The sequence below is a fragment of the Amphiprion ocellaris genome, chromosome 13, assembly GCF_022539595.1.
Source record: "Amphiprion ocellaris isolate individual 3 ecotype Okinawa chromosome 13, ASM2253959v1, whole genome shotgun sequence".
Lineage (NCBI taxonomy): Eukaryota > Metazoa > Chordata > Actinopteri > Pomacentridae > Amphiprion > Amphiprion ocellaris.
Genome location: NC_072778.1, coordinates 20438432 through 20460271, shown reverse-complemented (window position 1 = coordinate 20460271; position 21840 = coordinate 20438432). Strand labels below are relative to the sequence as shown.

At 40.9% G+C, this 21840-nt stretch overlaps 3 protein-coding genes across 5 annotated transcripts; 2 read left to right on the top strand and 1 right to left on the bottom strand.

The window, feature by feature from the left end:
- Positions 1-1808: 1808 nt before the first annotated feature.
- On the top strand, positions 1809-4405 carry LOC111569526 (uncharacterized). The gene is made up of 8 exons (XM_055016318.1): positions 1809-1886; positions 2012-2124; positions 2243-2311; positions 2483-2524; positions 2804-2839; positions 2948-3202; positions 3433-3531; positions 4234-4405. Exons 1-8 carry the CDS (start codon positions 1870-1872, stop codon positions 4299-4301), a joined length of 699 nt encoding a protein of 232 aa, XP_054872293.1. The 5' UTR covers positions 1809-1869; the 3' UTR covers positions 4302-4405.
- A 676-nt stretch (positions 4406-5081) lies between these two features.
- Positions 5082-9241, top strand: arl3l1 (ADP ribosylation factor like GTPase 3, like 1). The gene is made up of 6 exons (XM_023271712.3): positions 5082-5350; positions 6306-6449; positions 7649-7765; positions 8143-8193; positions 8307-8492; positions 8741-9241. Exons 1-6 carry the CDS (start codon positions 5333-5335, stop codon positions 8786-8788), a joined length of 564 nt encoding a protein of 187 aa, XP_023127480.1. The 5' UTR covers positions 5082-5332; the 3' UTR covers positions 8789-9241.
- A 2815-nt stretch (positions 9242-12056) lies between these two features.
- LOC111569537 (soluble guanylate cyclase 88E-like) lies at positions 12057-20746 on the bottom strand. 3 transcript variants are annotated; one of them, XM_055016284.1, is made up of 19 exons: positions 20627-20746; positions 20319-20524; positions 19987-20127; positions 18940-19079; positions 18637-18771; positions 18259-18382; positions 18050-18169; positions 17811-17928; positions 17456-17542; positions 16801-16918; positions 16046-16175; positions 15721-15867; positions 14835-14981; positions 14588-14744; positions 14397-14506; positions 14134-14223; positions 13222-13386; positions 12994-13131; positions 12057-12858 (listed from the first exon to the last, which is right to left on the bottom strand). In XM_055016284.1, exons 2-19 carry the CDS (start codon positions 20436-20438, stop codon positions 12706-12708), a joined length of 2340 nt encoding a protein of 779 aa, XP_054872259.1. In that variant the 5' UTR covers positions 20439-20524; positions 20627-20746; the 3' UTR covers positions 12057-12705. The 3 variants fall into 3 exon arrangements, with proteins under 3 accessions (XP_054872259.1, XP_054872260.1, XP_023127477.1); XM_055016285.1 differs by having other exon boundaries at positions 13228-13386; XM_023271709.3 differs by having other exon boundaries at positions 17844-17928.
- Between the last annotated feature and the right edge of the window lie 1094 nt (positions 20747-21840).

The window sequence follows — 21840 nt, the reverse complement described above, 5'->3', positions numbered from 1 at the left end:
CTAGCATGGTACATTAGCCTGTTAGAGTAATATGCCAACATTTCTCAAGCTAATATGAATGTTATTGTCTTACAGATAGCTGTCAAAGTAATATGCTAACATTAGCATGCTAATACTAAGGTTAAAATATTACAATAGCCTCATCAGACTATTATTCTCACATTCAATGTTATTAATATTGTTAGCAAGTTATAGTAGCCTGTTAGAAACATCTGCTAACATTTACCATGCTAATACTATGTTTAGCATGTTACAGTAGTCTGGTGGTTTATTATGCTAACATTCATTATACTAATACTACTGTTCATATGTTACAGTAGTCTGTTGGAGTACTATGCTAACATTTAGCATTCTACTGTCAGGATGTTAGAGTAGCCTCTTAGTAGTACACGAACATTTAGCATGCTAATACTACAGGAATTTTGTCCATAGATTTTGGAGAACCTGCCAAGGAAACAATACTATGGCAGTGCCACTAAATTAATTTCTTAGGAAATTTTAACTAGAGCTACTTCAGAGCTGCAATTATCACAAAATACAGGCTTATATTCTTCTTTATAAACAGCTTAAGGTCGTGTAATTAATGTAAAGCTCTTTCAAAGGCCATTTACATTAAACGGTTGTTGAGGGTTTAAGTAGTTTACTTCCCTCAACGAATGACTGACAGCAGTTGGGAACATTTGCTCTTTGGGGTCCGCAATCTTCAGCACCAGCATCTTTCTAACAACTCAGTATTACCTATTAATAGGTAAGAGGGAGATCAAGAAATTAATGGAGGCTTGGGTCATCGTTTTTTTATTTTCCATTCAACAACAACAGAGACCTTAAGGGCAGGCAGAATGGAAAAACCCAGACTTGTGCCGTCTGCTTCCTCTTTGATTGTGTTTCTCTATGCCGTTGCCCTCTATTGTGGGTGTGATTCAGGGTTAGGTGATGGTTAGGCATCTCTAACTTGATAGGTCACGCCAAGGCTGAAGTGTGGTTGATGGTAAAATAACAGGAAGCACAAATCGACAAGGAAACAACACCGGACTCAACTATATATTCACCTAAATTTGAATGACATGAACTACAGCATGGCAGGTGGCTCAGAGGCTTTGTCTGTATGGAGTTTGTATGTTCACCTTGTGTCTTTGTAGGTTTTTCGTGTGCCCAAACACCTTCAGTTTTGGGTAAATTAATTTGAGCTGTTTATTAGTGGGATCTGTCCAATCTGAACTCCATCTCTTTCCTTTTGCTTGCTAGTAAAAGCTCCAGCCCTTCATCTACCTGCGTGGGAACCATTAAGAAAAATGATGGATGATCAGCAGCACTCTCTGCTGGCAACTGTGTGAATAAGTAGATGTGTATGAAGGTCATGCATGACTCCAGTGAAAGATAATGCTGTATTTGAGAGCTTTGATTCTTAAAATTCATTCAGCTTGACTGTAATCCAAAAAGCTCTGAGGAAAGTCATCCTTCAAATGTGTGACCTTATTGAGTGTGCAGAGGCAGTGGCTAGTTTGCAAAAGTAAACCCTTGTTTTCCTCATAACAGCCTATACTTAAACTTACCTCTGCCTCTCAGTAGCTTTCCTATTGAATCTGTCTCTACCTCACATTTTTCTGTTTCTGTAACAAGTAAGTGTAAGTGTGAAAATCCCTTTATTTTAACCTAGAGCTCACTCATTTTACATGAAAGCAGCAGCCTACTATCGTCGTCACTTCTCCTATTGAAACATACAAAGACTGGTACTGTGTGTGCTGTAAATTCCCAGGAATTAATTTATTTGCATAGGTATCAATGTTTATAATCAGTTGTGGTGTGCCTTTTCCGATGCAAAGACCATTCAGTTAAGCAAAGCAGAGCAGGTCAACATTCACACTGCGTATGAAGAGACAACACAGGTAAAGTAACAACATTTAATCCTTATAATATGCACAGTTTTATAATGATATTTAATGCTTCTTGTAGCCTTGTGTTAATTTGATTTGTTGCCCCTAATTTGCTTAAATGCTGTTTTTGTTTTTAGATATTCATCTTGTTCAGTTCTTCAATGGAATAGTTCTGAATCTAGTCTTTTCCAGCAGACAATGATTATAAGCGGGCTATCCCTGCATCTTGTGGTTGGTCATCTCCTCATATGTAAGGAGATACTTAAAACTTTTGACTGGTCGTGTATATACATACTTTTTTCGTTCCCCATTTTCTCGCATATTCCAGTTTAGCTCAACATAACATACTCTATACTCTGTTATTTTAGCTCATGTTGGCTCGACCTGCATTCCTGCCGAGTGCCTGAGCTGTAATGTCACAGGAGAAGCTCTAGCAGGTGAAAAAACAAAGAAAATCACTGTCTTTTTATGGACTACATCTGGAAATGTTATGTAGCAGCTAATCTACCTGAACATTGTCTTCCAATAAATTGCACAGCAAGATACGTGAAAAAAAAAGTTCTCTGTGCTATTTTTTTCCATTCTTCTTACATCTGTTTTCTCTATAGATGCTTGTGAGCTCTGTCTGAACATCACCCACTGCATTAATGGTTAGTTCTCTTTTTCTTTTTATTTGTTTACTTCAAGAGAAATTGTACTAATTTTTCATACAGCGTAGTAGAGGCAATAATTGACAGTGGGGTGATTTAGTAGAATGGCGTGTTGGTGGAATTTCACTTTTAAGAGTAGAATACGTTAGAATGGGTTTTATGCTGTCAGAAACATGCATGGTTCATTTTAACTTTGAAACAAATGTATGAATACCTTGGATGTGTGATGTATGTTGTGTGACAGTTGTCATTTTTTTGCATGTCTACCATTTTCTCCAGGAACATTAACAAATATTCCACAAAACTGCAGAAGAGGTAACTTTTAAAAATGTCTTTGTCTGTGGTAGTGCACTGGAACACATCTGTTTAACTAACACTATCGCTGCTGCTTCCCTCCCATTAAATGTTTACTTTGCCCGTCAGACTTTAAGGTGTTTGTCAACAGCTCAAGATTCACTGTACAGGAGGGCGAGGACATCTATCTTACCTGTGTCCATAACCTTCCCGATTTGAATGTGACGTTTAAGTGGTACAAGAATACGAAAGAACTTAAAGGGGAAAATGAAAGCACATTCAGTGTCAAAAGAGTGCTTTCACATAATGCAGGCACATATTCCTGTTCTGTGACGAGCCCGTGTGGCTGTTACAAGTCTTCGCCACGTGATGTCACTATACCCAGTAAGTACACATTTCTTTGCTGTTCCTACTCTGAATTTGAACTCATTAACCACAGGCCTGAATATGGTGCATTTTACATTTTTTAAAAGGAACATACAAAATCAGTAACATCACATGGATTTTAATATAAATAATGAAGTGCTTAAACACTTCACCGGCCCTTCAGATTATCTGTCGTCACTGCCGGTCTGTGTTTTTGTCTCTGTAATTGTCTGTGTGCTTTCGTCCAGACAGCGCTGTGGTTATCTGGGTGGTCTGCGGTGTTTCAGCTTTGGTCCTGATCTTGATGATGGGGCTGGCGATGAAGTTCAAGCTGAGAAGAGACAACAGTAAGAGCTCAGTCTAGAGTGTTTGTGCCACTTGGCAACAAAAAGTGAATGAAAATAAATAAAGCACCTCAAATATTTTCTTGATTTATATACTGTAGGTCTATGTTATTTCTTAGCCTATAAATAATATATTTAAAATACCTCAAAGCATTTTGAGAAATTTGTGTATTTGCTTCCATGCAAAAAATTTAGATGACCAGCCTTATTTAATGGACTGATGTAGCCACTGTAAGGTCATAGTCAGCAGCCACTTTGCATAGTTTAGCACATAGGCTGGAAAAAGGGAACACAGCTACCTCTGTGTAGAGGTAATAAAACCCACCTACTCTACAATTAGCAGCATAAAAAAGGTATATTTGAATGTTATGATATTCTGCAAATCATTTATTTTCTTTTTTGCCAAATGTTAAGCGAGATGAGACACTCTCATGTCTGGACATTCAAAAAACTGAACACAAAAGCCAGTTATCTTGGCTGTCACTGTGATAAACTGTCATTGTTACATTCTGGATAAAACGTAGAAGATATGATGTGATAAATAAAGAACTTTAGAGTTGCTGGTAGGTGAATTCTGTTACCTTGGGAATGAGACTTTGTGCTAAACTAAGCTAACTGATTGCAAACTGCAGCAACATCTTCCCATATAAACATGAAAAGTGATAGTAATGATTTTGATGAACCCCCATCCCTCCTTCTCTGCAGTTCAACACAGAGAAAGGATGCAGCAGAGGGCGCAGATTGGACAGACATTGACCCCAAGAGGCTCCTGAAAGACCAGCTATATCTCACATTTATGTGTAATGAATACTGACCTTATTTCCTAATCCAAAGTTGTAGTATTTAATACAAAAATAAAAACTCTTCAATCTCTGTCTTTGAGGCTAATCGTGTGTGAAAAGATGTGGTTACAAGCCCATGAGTAGGCCTTTTCCAGAGCAGGGTGAATTTGTGATGTAACTCAGCAGTCACGTTATCCTGTTCAGTTGAGAAAAAGAGCCTAGAAATGTTTTAATCCAGACGCAGGATAGCCGTGTTCACACTAATCCTGCTGAATGCTCTGCTCACAGGAGCGCACACTACACAGAGCAGCTTTACGGTGGCTGCCATGTAATGGATATATGGGACGATAATGCTGTCCACTCCTCCCCAAGAGGGGGATGTATGTGGGATTTGAGAGTTGACTTATGAACACAGGAATACTAAGTTCCCTGGTGCAACTACATGATGTAATCCTTTCAAGTTTATGTGTTAAGCGCACGCATGCTGCTAGTGCTCATGCTGCCCCGAGTGTCTTTGTTTTTCTGCATTAACAGCACATTTTTCCTTCAGCCATATGGCAGAAACTTTTTTTTTTATCCGTGTGTGTGAGTGGGTCAGGAAGGACTATATTCTGTTTCCTCCTATGGCAGGTGGCTAAGGGATAATCCAGGTAAAGCCACTGCAAAGTGGAGATGGAGGGATGGACAGAGGAAGGAGGGGGAGTAGGTGGCCTTTGCATGGATGACTAGGGCTAATTCTGGCTTCCTAATCCCAGTCCCAACCACCTTCCCCCTCTTCCTGCTTGCTAACTCTACATTGACACTGAGGAGCAATTGACGCCCAGGTAGATATTACAATCACATACACACATAGCACTTAACCCACTCAAGTTCACAGAGAAGGAAGCGAGAAAAGACCGAGGTAGCTGGTTCCTTTTTCTGGATAGCTAACCTGGGTCACCTGGATAGCTAACACACCTGTGTGAGCTTCACTGGAGAATGTAGCTGCAGCCCTCCAGCCAAGCCACAGGAAACACACCAACATGGGAGAAGCTCAAAAGGTAAGTGACCTGATCTGGAGTAACGGGACTTATAAAACCAAATGTGAACCTTCAGCGTGTGCATGATGCAAAATCATTTCCCACAGGTGGTCATGTGACTCACACAGTGTGAACCATCAAGCATTTCACAGTAAACCTGTGTGTAGATGCAGCTCACAGCCATGACGGATTATCTAAGTTCCTTTGGTTGTGGTGATACAATATAGCTGCTATGATAATACTCCCAAATGGGATCTCTACAATGTGCAGTTAATCGCTAGTATCTGTTGCATTATTTCAGATATTTAAAGCAGTGCCTTTTTTCTTGGCAGTCTTGGTGCTCATTCTGCGGTTGTGCAACCTCGCAGACTAATGACATTAACCGGTGCACTAATATATGAATGGGGCTCTAAATGTAGCAACAGATTAATTCTTCCAGAATGCGGGTGGTAGTTGTACGGTAGCTCCAGAGATTGGAGTGCAGGGTGGAGCAAAATGGTCACACATATGTGTGCTCAGCAGTGCCGTCTGTAAGGGGCATTTTGACCTCAAGTCAGAAAGAGGTCAAGAAGATTTTATTAGTTTTCAGGTGGAAATGCTGTGTGTCTTTTCATTTGTCTCTTGATATTGGATGTTTCAAGAGCATGTCAGAGCAACATTACACCCTGGGGGAAAGTAAAGAAGGTCATTTTCTTTTTCTCAATCATGTGGCTTTCCAGTAATATAGTGTCAAAACTGGATGATTCTCTTGCCTGATTTAATCCTAGTTATGACTGGAAAAGCATTTTTACTGTTACTGTGAATTGTGAATGTTTTGTGTTCTAAACCACTGACATATGAATTGATACTCAAGAAACGAGCTAACTTTAATCCACAAACACTTAAAAATGCCTTGAATGCTGCACTGAGTTGTGTGATTGGTCTGACACTGGTATTTTTGCCTTGTTTCTCTGCCTGGCCATCTCCCTCTATGCAGGGCTTACTCTCTGTTATAGAGAAACTGAAGGGATCCACAGAGCAGGAGGTCAGGATAGTGCTACTGGGGTTGGACAACGCTGGCAAGACCACATTGCTGAAAAGCCTCGCCTCTGAGGACGTAAACACTATCACACCAACACAGGTGAGAGCAAGTTATGTGTGAAGCAGGTTTGCATGCTGCACAGCATAATAAGAAACACTGTGCGACAAACTCGCAGATGATGTGTTTGTGTCTTTAATTGAATTCATCGCACCATGAACAGCTGAGGCCCTTTACAACATAATTACCTGATGTTCTTTATTAAATGTATTTCAGATAGCTCTGCTAGCAAATTCCATCAATTCTTTGTTAACAAACAAGTTACCATCCTTTAGACATTAATGCAATTTGTCTGCTGGGTGTTATTTGCAAAAATACACAGTTTTATGATAATGGATTTATGTTGTTTGAATGTAGCTTTTCAGAAAGCTGTCTCTTTTTTTTCGTGATATTATAACCCAGAGGATTGTGTCTAATCTTGTGAGACCAGCTGGACCAGCGCACACTCTCACTCAAAGTAATGGGATTCAGATGACCTTTGGTTTTCTGACACACTGTGAAATGAATTGATTGGCCTTATACGACACATGGTCTAACCACTTGTCAGTAAAATGATAATGCATGTCGCATCGTGTCATTATGCTGTTAAACAACCTTTCAAACGGAGATAAACTGCGGCCTTACATGACCCTGCTGATTTGCATGCTCTCGACACATTTTCTGGGAAGATCCCAGCATTCTGGCGACGTCCCATTTATATCACCTTCCTCTGATGTAAATATCTAGCCTCTAATATCATAATCTAATACCCTTGCATTACTCTTCCATGACAAGACCAGACAACAGCAGATGCACTGCCAGCTCCTGAGGATGTGGTCCGGTGTGACATGCCAATGGTCACCACAAAGATAAATCAGATTTGGCACTTAAACACAAACACTTCACTTGATCCTTCCAGTCTTATCCTCAGATCTGTGCCTCAGCTGGCCCTCAGGATAAAGTTGTTATACAACTTAGCCAGCTGAAACCGAGACGAGCTATGTTATGAAAAACGTCTGCGGATTAACACACTGACCATGTCCTTAGAAACGCGTAAAGCCCTCCTGCTGGTACGTAACGAGTTTTCAACAGAGAATAATCAAACAGTGATTAATTTAATACACAAGACCGTGTTCTAGTACACTGCCACATAATGAATTTCCTCGAAACCATTTACAAGACTTTGCAGGTGTAGCGGAACAGTTTTGAATTGAAGCCGGTGATGTGCGGTGCAGTGACTCCAGCTTTGTGTTTCACTTCAGGGCTTCAACATAAAGAGTGTCGCCTCTCATGGCATGAAGCTCAACGTTTGGGACATTGGAGGGCAGAGGAAGATCCGGCCCTTCTGGAAAAAGTACCTGGAAAACACAGACCTGTTGGTGAGTCAGTTCATTTCAAATTGACACTTCCTCCTGACAATGAAGCGTAACAAAAAAAATACATAAATTATACTTTTTACATACAAAATTGCTCTGTGTTTGGACAGCAGGGCACATTTAAGCCCAGGTTAAGTGCTGTCAATGTATTTTTAGATATGTATTTTAAAACTATAATGTTATGTGATGCCTTAGAAAGGATGTGATAGCTGTGGTTTTTGTTATTTTTTTGCTTTGAGCTTTTGACTGCTGATATGCTAAAAAAAAAAAAAAAAAAAGCACTATTCAGTGGTTTACATGCAAATTCATCCATGAATTTTCAGTGTTTGCTTTTCAGTAAGTCTGCTAAAGATATCATTGAACTGTGTTTGTTCTTTTAGATTTATGTCATTGACAGCGCAGACAAGAAGCGGTTTGAGGAGACGGGTCTGGTGAGATTGCAAATGCATTCTGACAAAATACAAAGCGAAATCGACAATAGAGGAATTAACATACTTTGCTTAAAAAATAGCTCACAGACAGTTGTGTGTGTACGTATGTGCAGGAGCTGTCCGAGCTGATCGATGAGGAGAATTTAAAGGGCGTTCCAGTGCTCATCTTTGCCAATAAGCAGGATCTGGCCACAGCATCACCGGCCAGTGAGATCGCCGAGGGACTGAATCTGCATACATACCGGGACCGCGAGTGGCAGATTCAGGCCTGCTCAGCTGTGTCAGGGGAGGGAGTACAGGTCAGACCCAACTCTGATTTATTGATTTCTCCTTCAGCTGGAACCTAATTAGCCACATAAAAGTGCTCCCCATGCCCCTGCTGCACAATATTGCATTGAAAATCAGTCTGAACTCTTTTATTGGAAACTTTATTCTTTCAATAATGTTCTTCCCCTGCTTAGTTTGATGGCTTAGACTGTTTTCCTGTCCTCACAGTGTCTGAACTCATCTATGAAAGTGCATTAAATGGTTTCTATTTCTCCAATAGGATGGCATGAACTGGATCTGCAACAACATTGTGAACAAGAAGAAGTGAACCCACATTCTCAGACTCCATCAACTAAAGTCACACCAAGGAGCAGCATAAAATGAGGGATTATAAAAATATGCCCTTTCATTCACTGTCTGCGGGCCTCATCTATAACAGGTTCTGCTCCCCTCACAGATCTGAATGATTTTGTTTTTACAATCTGTGACATTTTTATGAATATTTTGCAACTGTAGCTAATATAAAGAAATACTTTAGCTACAGTAAGTGAATTAGGAAGTTATTAATGACTGTTCTGTCCTGAAAATGTTTGTTTTTGTTCCCTTCATCCCAGTGATCCTTGTCTGGTGAATCTGTGAGCTTTGTTAAACAATGACAAACCCAAGTTGAGTGTGTAGCCATGTAGGACTGTTGCGGTTTGTCAGTTACATAGAGACCAGTTCAGTGTGAGTGTAAAGTATGTGTTTTGAGATTTTTGACATTAAAATGACTAGTCATTTCTGTTATTTTGTTTTTCTTGTTTTCTAATCAATTGAAGCCATCAGTATTCAGATTATCTAAATATATACACATGCATTCACAAACAATAGGGGCAGTCACATTACTGGTCAAATTATAGTTTTAAAAATTGTCAGTGACACACAGAAAACACACTAATGTGGCTAAAAAATCCTCTGACTGACAAGAGGAACAATAACAAGTTGCTCTGCTTCTGCTCAGCTGTCATCTTGCTTTATTTCCACAACACGATGACAAGCTCTGACATTGTACAGTGAGAAAGAGACTAATTGAAAAGCAAGACTTGGAGAGAAGAGAGTTTACAATTACACAGTCACATTGCATGGCAAAACAAGATATCAGATATTCAAGGCGCAGCAGAACAAACAGTGCAGGAAATTACACGCAGAGAGGCTGACTAATTTTCAGCAGGGGCACTTTTTCTCAAATGTTTTATATGTTAATTCTGGGACTGTTACATGGTATGAGCCTCCGATGCAGCAATGCATCTGTTTGTCAGGATCGTTTCTCACAGAGGTAGTTGGCCACATGACACACCTCACATCCAGCTGTGAACGCTGCGTGTTCTTCCAGCAGAAATGCAAATAGTCTACTTTATGTGGGAAACTTTGAGAAAAATCCTTCTTCACTTTCTGTTTTGAGATCTGCAGAGCGACAGTTCAGATCATTGATTTCAGAGTCACTTCATTCTTCCTGGGTGGACAGCAGTCAGACATCCTCCAGGCTTGAAGGCCGACACACCCCTGTGGCCATTCTTCACATATTTGTCCTTTAGACTGACCTTGGTGTAGACTAAGCCCTCCATTCAGCCATTTTGGCTCTGCTTCTCTGCGGTTGGATTTAATGGATCCTTTGTTTCTATTGTCTGGAGCTGTAATTAACCATCTGAAAGCACTCTAAAATCACATCAGCTGGCAGGCTTTGTTCTGAGTCCTCTACATGAAATTATGCAAATGAATATTTTTTCATTTTTTGTCTGATATTTATGAGTAGATCTCAGGGGTGGGGAGGGGGGTGGGAGAAGGGACAGCTTTTTAGCTTGCTTGGGAAGTGCTAGCAAAATTACCGATTATTGGTTGAATAATTTAGGCATCTCCATGGCGACTAAAATTTGGAGCAAGTCCTAAAACATTTTTAGGTCTCTTTTGAGGGGGCACAGCAGGAGGCATGGGGCCAATTAGAACTTATACTAAAGGATCATTATGGCAGTTTGAAAGAGACCAGACGGCACAGGAGCTGGGAGGATGGGGAGATGAGGTTGAGGAAGATGAAGTTGTGCTTTGTAATGTGCTGCTTGCTTTACCAACAGGTGGCAGTATTAGAGGGCCAGATCTATCTCAGGGTCTAAGAGGAGTCTCTGCTATTTACAAATCAGTGGTATGGTACAATCAAATTTTTCTTTTTGCTAGTTTGGATTTCTGAAGCTCAAATTGGGAAAATGTTTTTATTATCACCTGCAAACCCTAGTAAATTAAACATTAAAATTATTTCAATCATGTGATTATTCTCCATTTTACAGCTTTAATTCTGAACATATTTCAAAGTCATTTTTGCTCAGTTTGTTTAAAAATGTCCAGAAACCTTCATCTGTTGACTATGACACACATTATTAATCTTAAGGTGATATGATGTCACTCCTGTGCGAGTGGCCCCTCAGCGAGTGTTGCCATGGCAACCCTCCCTGTTACTCGTGGTCCACCAGCCACCTCTCCTCTTCAGTCCAGCGCTCTCTCTTGTCCTCCATTTCTTTCATTTTCCCAGCCTGTGTTTACCAAAAGAAGCCCTGCTCAGAGTCCTGCACAGAGGAAAACAATACTGCAGCTACACATCACAGGTAGGAACAATGAATCCTCTGTTTGGTTGTTTGAGGGAAAGATAATTAACCTGCTGCTTTTTATCGTACAGGATGGAATTGTGTTGTTGACATTAATAATGCCAGACTTTATTTGATAAGCTGAGCATTGCACAAAATTTTATTCTGTAAAGATTGTTTTTTCTATCTGCTATCATTGTTTTCAACAGGTTGATTTATTGTTACACATGATTATCTTGCTTTTAATTAGTGTTTTATTATCACTACTGTATGTGGCTAATGTGAGCATCTCTACATATGGTAAACAAAACTCAAAACAAATGCTTTTGTCCTCTAAGCTGCAACAAAATCTTCCAATCCCACTGACGGTGCACATCCTCCCATCATGCCAGAGGTCATCCACCTGACTTCCATGCAGCCACAGTTGTCCACAGCGACTCCTCTGCTGCCCAGCATCACTGCTGGCCCCCTGACCACCACCACACTTTTCCCACAAGAGAAACTGCACATGGAAGTGCACACCATCCTGATTGTTGCCATTTTTTGTGTGGTCTGCTTCCTGCTCCTGCTGGCTTTTTTCTATGCCTTCTGCTTCCATTGCTCCATCAATTCATCACTCAAAGATTCGCGAACAGCCAACGGATGCAGCCTAGATCGTGAGGACGCCACCTATAAGTGCAGTTCATCTGATAACCTGTCTGTAGGAAATGTTGTCTGACTGTGATGCTGGACCACCATCAGATTAACTGATATCTTGTTATGCTTTTACTCCCATATTTATTTGATATTCATTTTTACCTGCACCAACAGGTAAACTAAGCAATCACATACATGACTGTTATGATGTATTTTTACCTTCAAACGCAATGACACAGAGAACTGTGTTCAATAAAAGCATGTACATTATACAAAAATGTAAATGTGCGTCTGAATGCCAATGCTTGAGTGACAAGAAAAACAATAACAAATGGATCAACACACCGCTCAGCAGACGTCTCACTTTATTTTCACTGAGCAGACAAGCAGTTTCATTGCGCCATGGCTGTGTATTTGACTGATAGAGAACAATAAGCTGATACATGCAAGATGAAAGACAGAGGAGACGGAGAGACTCAGAGGAATTCACAGGACGGAGCACAATGTCAAATCTATGAAGTGCAGCAGAACAGTGCGGTGAACACTAATTAATACAAAGGCATATTACACAATAGGTGCACTGCAAAGTTTCAGTTTGTTTTGATGTGTCTCTTGTGAGGAAGAAAATGGAGAAGTGTCCGCTGACTCTTAAAAGCTTATTGAGATTTAAAGGAGTTGGAAGTGTAAAATTACACAAACTGATTTCTTTATTGTGAGAGCAAAAAAAGCACTGATGGTTCTGATGTACAATTTAACAGCACACAGGTACACTAGGAATTCCAAGGATTAGAGTCTAGTCAGTGTACAAACATGTCATCTAAAATTGCCTTGGCATCAACACAACAACTGCTTCAAAAAGCTGAAATAACAGCTAAAACCCGCATTGCTATCTGCCATCTGGCCTGTACAAAAAGCACTTTAGAAAGAGTAATACACAAGAATTACTGGCATTAGCCTCAGACAGCGTCAGCTTGAGCAACATTATTCATCTCACGATTCATGACACGGAACACATGGCACTTTTGGAGCAGCGGGAGTCACAGGAGCTGTCACGAGACTCCATGAGGGAGTCTCTGCCGTCAGACTCAGGTGAGTCCAGTTCAAGGTGAGAGTCCTCGAGCTCGTCCTGCAAAGCATCCTTAAAGTGGGACTGGGAAAGGAGCAAAACATTTATCATATAAGTAACAATTGCATCAATCATAATGAAATCTCTGGATGAAAAGAAAAAGATTTAGAAGTAGTGACATTCAGAGTCGGTCTAGAAATTTCACATATTCTCTGTCACCTTATGAACCGACATCTCCTCCACCCGACACTCTTCTATCGATTCCTCCAGAGAATGGCCTGAAATCTCCATCTTGATTCGATGAGATCGAATAGATTTGACGTCATCCTCCTCCTCCCCTGCTACCAGTGGGAAAACCTGCGGGCAGACACACAGAGTCTCTGAGATGATGATGGTGAAAATGAAGCAAGTGAGAGTGTGCAGTGTTCAAGTGTGTCTCAGCTGAACCTTTACCAGTCCCTCCTCATCCCCTGTGGCCTCAGGGCCTGAGATGGTGGCCTTGCTGATGGCCTTACTGATGGTCTGGGTCTCAAACTGGGGACATGCTGCCTGAGCATTCCCATCCTTGTCCCTTTTTCCCTTCAGCCAGTAGGTCTCAATTTCAACGTTCCCCTAAAAATAGGATGAAGCAAAGAAAAAAGCAGAAGGGAGATTTAGATTTGTACATAAAGATGCCTGACACATGCACAAAAACTCAAACATATATGCTCAGAGGCACAATTTCTGTTATGGAAGTAAAATGGCAGGTGCCAGATTTTCAATTCCCTGATGAAAAATGATTCACTCTCGCTTTCTTGAGATTGGCACCTGTAATCAGTTGCCTCAGAAACCTTCGGGAGTCACTTTGCTGGTATTATCACTGAATGTACAGCCTCAAAGTCGAGCCCTGCGATAAAATGGCAAATCAACAAGCAAGCTGCGATTACCAGCTGTGAATACTAAGAGTGCTGACTCCCCAGAGCCAAAACATTGTGAGTTATTATTATTTTATATATTTTTGAGGTTCTGAAATGTGCACCCTGTCTGATTGCTGATACACAAACCTTCCATTAGCACAAATTAGAGCCTCAGCATTTGACCCTCATTTGCAGATAACATGCATTTACTCTGGAGAGGAGACATACATTTAAAACTTTTTTAAAGCATCATAACTATATATTATTGTTTTTTATCCTATATTTGTGTGTGTTCATTTCCATGTGCGTAAACTTTAAATAAAGTGCATTAAGTCCTTTGAGTTAAACTGAATTGAACTGATTTATACTTTGTGTTACACATATGTTGTACAGAAACTGCTAATTAATTGCATGCTGCGAATGAGGTAATGTGCAGTTGCTACGGTAACAGTTTTGACTCGACCTTGATGGTAATGATACCCCTTCGTTCGAAAATGAAGTGACTTCCTTTCAGGTGCTCGTAGGTGGCGCTGCTGAGCTGAATGTGCATCTCCTGATTGGGAAAGAGAGTGAGGAGTCAAAACAAAATCACAGACAACTAATACTCAGTAAGTATATATACATATTTTGATGTATATTTGTAGAGAGCTATACTGCTGTTTTCATTTTAGGTCTTTTTAGGCTTTTGAGAGATATGATTAGTTTGTCAGTCATCATTTCACCCACCTTTCCATTGCTCTCCATGGCAGAGGCTGTGTGGACTGTGTCTCCATGCAGACCATAACGTGGCATTTTATGTCCTACCACACCTGCCACGACCATCCCAGAGTGAATCCCTGTAACCACAGCGACAGGTCAGTTCCCTCAGTCAAACCCTGACATAAAGACACAGACAGCTTGGTGTATCTTCTACCCACCAACACGAATCTGTATGTTGTTGCCGTTGGAGGGGTCTTTGAGGTGATCTATGGAGCGCACCATGTCTAAGGCCATGTCACAGATGTTATGAGCGTGATACTTAGTCTTCTCTGGAGCTCCTGCAACCACCATGTATGCATCTCCAATGGTCTCAACCTGGAAAAAGAAAACACAGAAACAGAAGCTCTTGCCTGGGTGTGGTAAAAGCGTAACACATAAAGAAAAGAAAAAAAAGAACACACAAACCTTGAAGACGCGGTGCTTCTCACTGAGTGTGTCAAACAGCGTGTACATGGTGTTGAGCATGGAGACCACCTGCATCGGAGTGATGTGGCTGCAAATGCGAGTAAATCCCACCACGTCGCTGAACAGGATGGTCACATCTGGGAACACCTGGGTTGCAAAGCGATAAAAGAGTTGATGAGGCAGCTGGTTGATGCATTGCACACACATACAGAGGTGAAGGAGGCAGATCATGCTCTTATTATAAAACAAAAAAATCTAATGTGTTATGAATATAAAGGCTGGGGTCTGTTTAGTTTGCTATTTACAGTTGGCAGAAAAATGAACCTAAGTTTATTCTCTGGTAGGTGCTAGATTAAATCTTTAATTAGACATCTGTGCCAATTTTAAAGTGGCTCAGTGCAGACTTGTGAGTTAAACTAAGCGCCAAGTACCAGGCACAAAGGTCTCATGGTATTCTTTACTGTCGAGCGCAGCTACAGTATATCACGCTGTTGTGACAGCTACCCTCTGCATTCCCCTCTTCACCATACATGTACCTTGTCTTTGATCTCTCTTTCCGCTAGACTTAATCAGGGCCAATTAAAGTGAACCGTATAAGGGAAGATTCAGATCCTTAACATTATTGCTGAGGAAATCTCCGTCTAGTGAGAAGAAACATGAGAAGAAAATATGAGAGGTGTATGGATATTATATAACCACTTGCATTTTTCTATGTTTTCAAAGGATACTGAAAAAAATGCGTCTTTTCTTCTGCCTCTGATTCCTGCATGTTATATAAGGATTGTATAATTCTTTGTCGGTACAACAACAGTCAGCTTAGTGGAAAGACCAGAAAAAGGGCCTAAGAAAAGTGTCATGTGTATATCACACTATCTACAATCCTGACCTCACAAGTGTTTACAGCTGGCTCTCCTTTGCGCAGCCTTTTAGCCACCGGCTTGGGAATCATCCTGTACAGGAGGTCGTCAGTCTTCTTCATCTCGTAGTCCAACATCTTCATGCTCTCCTCCAGCTTACTGGACTTCTTTTGCTCCTGCAATCCCAAGGAAGAGGGAGGAAGACAGAAATAAATATATTGTTTAGTTTGTATCTTGACTGTGATCTGGGACTGCTTGACTGAAAGAAGAGCCTCAGAGCAACTTTGCATAATGCAAAGTGACAAGTGGGCTGATCACACATATAAAATGTAGCGGCACTTTGGCACAGGGAACCTGTATGAGAGCTCTCTTCAGCTCCTCTGACTGCTGTGTGCCCGCCAGCACCAGGTCTCTGCTGGAGTCATGCATGCTCAGGTCATTGATGTACAGGCCGGTCTTAAACATAGCACTCAGGCTCTCCATGCTGCAGTTAGAACGGACAGAAGAAGGAGGAAGGAGAGAGTAATGAAAATATTTAATAATACGCACTGAAACAGTTCCAGAATCAATTAAATTATAATAGCATTACCTATAAAAACTGGAGAATGAAAAGACGGTAATCACGGGATACATTATTTTTAGTTTCCTGCAATATCAATAATTTAAGCAGTGGGGTGTGGCATTTAACATTTCAGAAGCTTTGTCAATACAGGCATAAGGGCATTTTGCTTGCAAAACAAAATGTTTCAGAAGAGGAGGGAGATGTTTTGGTAATGTACTCTGTGGAAACCACTCTCAGTTGCAAATGGGTTCCCATTAGGCTCACAAGAGCTGCACTGTCTGATTACAAGCTAATTAGCAGCTCATTTCATGCATGGTAAGTGCTGTTAGAATGGGCCCTTGATTTGATTCACTGCCCAGGCTTTTATTTTCAGCTTCGTAATTCAGTTTCGCTCTTGCTGCTTTTCAGAATGTTTTACTTTTCAGCTGCAGTCTTTTAATAAAGGTCTGTATCTGCGTGTGTGTGTGTGTGTGTGTGTGTGTGTGTGTGTGTGTGTGTGTGTGTGTGTGTGTGTGTGTGTGTGTGTGTGTGTGTGTGTGGGCATTACACAGGGGTTCCCAGGAAGATGATGGACTCCCACTCTGGCATGTATCTCATTTGTCCTTTTAGTTTGAGGCAGCGGCTCCCATCACCCCAGCTCTCCATTGCGTTAGCGCTGTTACCGTCTAAAAGGGGACCAGTCAAATGCCGAGAAGACAAACAGCCAGAGGTGTTTGGGTTAGATTTCGGCAGCAGATAATAACTGCACGGTGTTAAGAGTTCCATTCTAATAGATTTAACATTTTTATAAGAATAGATTGACATTTTGGGAACTGCAATATGTAATTTTCTTGGCGGCAGCTGGATGAATACATAAATACCACTCTACTGTCTGTACAGGATGTTTAGATGAAGCTGTAGTCAGTAGCGACTAGTGTAGCTTAGCATAGGAGGGAGAAAAAGTTGGAAACGGCAAGTTTGGTTCTGTCTAAATGTAACGATATTTCATGTCTTAAAGCAGGTTTCCTTCTGCACTTTTTCTTGGATGGCAGAAAGTCAATACTCTCTCCAGCTTATCAACAACCCCTTTAAAGTGAAGTTATTTTGTATTTTAGCTCTTTTGTGTGCTGAAAAGCTTTTTTTTTCTATTCTCGATCGGACTACTTCAGCGTCCCTTTGCTCAGGTCTTGCTACATGTCTGAGGACAACAGAGAGGTCATGACCTTTGTAATCATCTCCAATGATGGACTGGAAAGCCATGAGCTCCACATCTACATCAGCAGAGCGATTTGCATTTTCATAGTCAGAATCTGTGAAGAAAGAGTGTGAACAATCAATCATAAAAATTCATATTTGCATCCTTTGGTCAGTTGAAGGTGACTCAAAACATCAAACAGTTGAATTCCTGCAGCAGGAGAAATGCTGATTCTCTCACACTAGAACAGACATCCATTTTACTGCACACCTTCTGTTTTTTGTTATTTTATGAAATTCATTTTGACTTTGTCTTTTTGTGTCTGACTGCACTAAATTTGATAAGAACACAAGCAGACAGGTCTTCTCCAATCAGACACACACCCCTGCGAGTGTTTACATGGCTTCCGCTCTTACTCTGGACTCGATTGTGAAGGTTCCTTTCTCTCTTCACGGGCTCCTTGGACATGATCTCAAACAGGTTGTTGGGGTGGGAGATGATCTGTGGACAGATTTCTAAGTCAGCATTCTCATCTTTCATTAGCAGCCTGCTTTAAACTGGTGTTATGAGGCATCAAAATTGGCAGGTAACATTAAAACAGCTTCCGTCAGAAATGTCCTACCATGTTCCAGGTGAACTCCACCAGAGGGCGAGCCAGCAAGAAGGCATCGTTGATCTTCTTGCCATCCAGATCAGGGAAGACTGTAGCAAGGCCCGAGCCCACGTTGTGCACCACCATGTCCTGAAAAATTTAAATAATCAGCGAGGGTGACTTCATTTCATTCCTCAACTGCCCTCTGCAATAGATGGACGATAAATCAAAATAATTACCTGTCTGAAGACGATATTAAAGGGGAAGACCTCAAAGAAGAAGTCAGAGGTTATGGGCAAAATCTCCTGCTCCTCCTCATCCTCCTTCATGATGTAGCGGTACGCTGAGTTGTCAAAGTTCAGCCTGCGAAGCCACACAGATACTTTTTCAAAAGTTTGAAGTTAATTAGTGGAAGAATTGTACAGAGCTTCACTGAAGGATAAGTCAATAAAAAAGGGCAGGTAGCTACTGGTTTCATTAGTTTATATGTTAAATCTTAATCTGCTGTAACTGTTGAAGCCCAATAACTATTGTGAAAGTATTAAGCACTTGAGTAAATGTGGCAACTTATTTCCCACTATTTAATAAAAAAATTGCTTTGTATGTCTTTCACTTACCTCATGGTGACATGGGAGTAGTCTCCGACCATCTGCTCAGACAGCACCTCCACATGGATGTCAGTGTCGTAGAACTGCTTCCCCATCTGTCTCAGCTGACCCATGGCGTAGTGCAGGTAGCCTTTACGTTTACTCCTGCAGGTCACACAGGAAGAAAATGGAATGTCTTTCTAAAGAGATTAATTGCACAGCTTTTCTCTCTGTTGTTCTAGTCCCTCTTTCAACTTTTATGTCTGATAATTGCCTATCAATCTTCAGCCTCTGATCAATTCCCACCCAGCGACCAAACACCCCGTCACAGACCTGTAGTGGAGGGTGACTCCGGTAGCAGACTCCTCCTGGCAGAAGAAGGTTGGGGGCTGCACCTTGGGGTAGCTGAAACGCAGGTATTCATGGAGGTTGTCGAGGCCGTTGACGAAGTCACGTACATGTCGGCCAAGCACCTGCAGGCAGAGACACGAAGGAACACATCATGTCTACTCTTTTTCACTTTTTTTGTTTAATAATCTGAAAGGGACATTGCCAATTTTTCAAAAAAAACACACAAAAAACATGTAAATTTGCATGTCACAGACTGTAGCATATTTAATCCTCCCCAAAATTAGCATTTTATATTTCATCCAGCTTAATGCATCTTGTGTGTGGAGACAAATACATTTTAAAGAGCTTAATTAGAGACAAAAAATAGGAATAATATTTTCTTTACTATTATTTCTAGAGTAAATTTCTTGTAATACACCAATTTCATGTGCAATTAAATAGTGCCAGTTTGTTTTATCTTCTATTTTTCTCACTTTGTTGATCCCCAATGGGAAATTGTCTTTTTGCGTATTCCAGTTTGTTAGGAAGCTAGAGTCAGAGCTACACTACACTGGCCCTGGAGCAGACAGGGTTAAGGGCTTTGTTCAAGGGTCTGACAGTGGCAGCTTGGCATTACTGTGGCTGTTATAATTAGAGTCCTTCTTTTATGTCATATATTTCTATTTTGCCTGAAATTTAATCTAAAACATAAGAATACTGAGAGCAAAATGGTGCTTATACTCCTAATCTGTAATTTATCCGGACACAGGTGTGACCAAACATTTAAATAAGTATTGCTCTAATAACAATGTCCTGAAAAACATATATCCACAAAACCGCAGTGCACCAATCTGCAACTAGAGCATGAACTATTCCATACATGTAACCCTAGATGGCAGATTCCCTGCACACCTACAGACAAAACCTACTACAAGAAATAATATCCACAGCAATACATACATAGTCCATGGCATTTATAATACTTCACCGGAAATATCTACCAAGAAACAACACAGTTCTGACATTTTTGATTCTGCAATCTTTTCCCACCTTAAGGATCCTGTCATAGCCATATTTCCCCACAAAGCCCAAGAAGTAGACGCCCCAGGAGTTCATGAGCTCATTGTAGGGCGTGCCTGTCACTCCGCTGGCTGCCTTTGCAATCCGGGGAATCACGCTCTCACTATACACCTGCAGATGCAAGAATTATCACTTAGAAAACCAGACATTTTGGCATCAGAACAGTGAAGTCTCAGACAAAAGCAACAGCGTGACAGATGAAAGTGCAAAGTACACCACACTGCAGACCTCACAAGTGTTAATTTTCCATGTATATGCATGCACTGTTATGTCATATATGTCATATATATACATAACTGTACCTGGTGGGTGACAAAAGAGTGCAATCTGACATCTGCTCTCTCTCTGACAAGCTTCCACACATCATCTCCGTACGACTCCTTGATGAAGTCGTGAAGACTCTCACACAGCAGCCCATACATTATTTCTCTCTGGATTGAAGCTCAAACTGAGCACTGTCAACGCGGCTCCCCAGCTGATTGACTTCCAACAGTCCTCCCAAAGGCACCTGCGAGCGATAAGAAAAGTTCAGAATGATGACTTTTTCAGTGCTGCAAGCTGAATTTTAATGCATTTTGCTTTCAGCGTGAAGCTATAAAAAGATATGTACTTAATAGTGCTTTTTGCTTTCTCCTGCTTTCAGCCCTGCCAATAAGGTTTCATCAGAAGGCCAACAGGGCAAACCATTTTAAAGGTGCCCTAATTACACAACCCCTTGAGCGTGAATGTGTGTCTATTGTTCTCGTGTCAGCTGTCAGTGCCTGGTGGCTGTGCTCCTTCTCTATGTGACACGAACACACTGTGGAAAAAACCTCTCCAACACAGATGACACCAATCATGAGAAATTGTTCCATTTTCATCGTCTTGTTGTCTTCGTCCAGAAAAAACAGTACTTGCAATTGTTATAATTACTTATTGTGCAATAAATTGTCATGAGAAATAGGTTTAAATGAGCTGGAAGTGATAGATTTATTCTAATTACAAAGGCAGAGCCACATAAAAAGCCTTGAAAGAAGAATACAACCAGCTCTGGGTTCTGTATATAAAGCTAAATTACTTTTTTTCAATAAACAAACACTCTTAAATAAACCTTTAATGGGCAGCAACTCTTCAACTTCTGTTGTGTGTCTGCAGATAATTTTCTGTGACTCAGGATGACTTCACATTTTCTTTCAGAGGCCGGGAGACTTCCCACTGGGAGATAGTGGTATTGTGGAGCAGGGCAGGTGGGGAATCGATATCCAATCTCAGCAGGGATAAAGAAAATGTTTTTTCCCCTCCAGACTCCTGCTGAGCTCAATGAATCAATTTGGAGGGGGAAAACCGCATGATAAAAACTAACTTAAGTTCAAAAAGGGCAACTAAATATAAAGTTAAAGGTCATTACTTATAGTTTAACGGGGGGGGGGGGTTTATGCAGAAATCAAAGGTGGAATTTATCTGCAGTTGGTAAAACAACAAATAAATGGAAGCACAATAGCTAAAACATTGTGCTGTTATTTAGTACAATATTTAACACTACTAAATAAATGCCTGTAGCTCACAGCAGTTAGAAAAGGACAGAATGTCAAAGGTCTCACGTCATCAGAAAATGGAAGAGGGACCTGCCGTAGTGTTTAACCTTTGGCCCGAAACTAGAATATGGAGTCACAACCTCCGATCACAGCAACCTCATCAATTTTAACGCTGTGCCCATAAAAAAACGGCCCGTGTGTGTGTTTGTGTCTATGTTTGCAGTAGGGAGGTTGAATGTTTGGCCTCTATGTGTCAGTTTCTGGACAGCTGCTGTTAGAACATACACACACATACACACACACATACACA

Excerpts from the sequence above, each read along its gene's own strand:
- LOC111569526 (XM_055016318.1), top strand. Across the intron at positions 2,312-2,482 it reads CACAGGAGAAGCTCTAGCAG|ATGCTTGTGAGCTCTGTCTG; the intron begins GTGAAAAAACAA and ends TTTTCTCTATAG. Across the intron at positions 2,840-2,947 it reads TCCACAAAACTGCAGAAGAG|ACTTTAAGGTGTTTGTCAAC; the intron begins GTAACTTTTAAA and ends TTTGCCCGTCAG.
- arl3l1 (XM_023271712.3), top strand. Across the intron at positions 6,450-7,648 it reads ACACTATCACACCAACACAG|GGCTTCAACATAAAGAGTGT; the intron begins GTGAGAGCAAGT and ends GTTTCACTTCAG. Across the intron at positions 7,766-8,142 it reads TGGAAAACACAGACCTGTTG|ATTTATGTCATTGACAGCGC; the intron begins GTGAGTCAGTTC and ends TTGTTCTTTTAG.
- LOC111569537 (XM_055016284.1), bottom strand. The coding sequence starts at position 20,438 with ATGTATGGGCTGCTGTGTGAGAGTCTTCACGACTTCATCAAGGAGTCG. Across the intron at positions 15,868-16,045 it reads TGAAGAGAGCTCTCATACAG|GAGCAAAAGAAGTCCAGTAA; the intron begins GTTCCCTGTGCC and ends TTGGGATTGCAG. Across the intron at positions 14,745-14,834 it reads AGAAGCACCGCGTCTTCAAG|GTTGAGACCATTGGAGATGC; the intron begins GTTTGTGTGTTC and ends TTCTTTTTCCAG.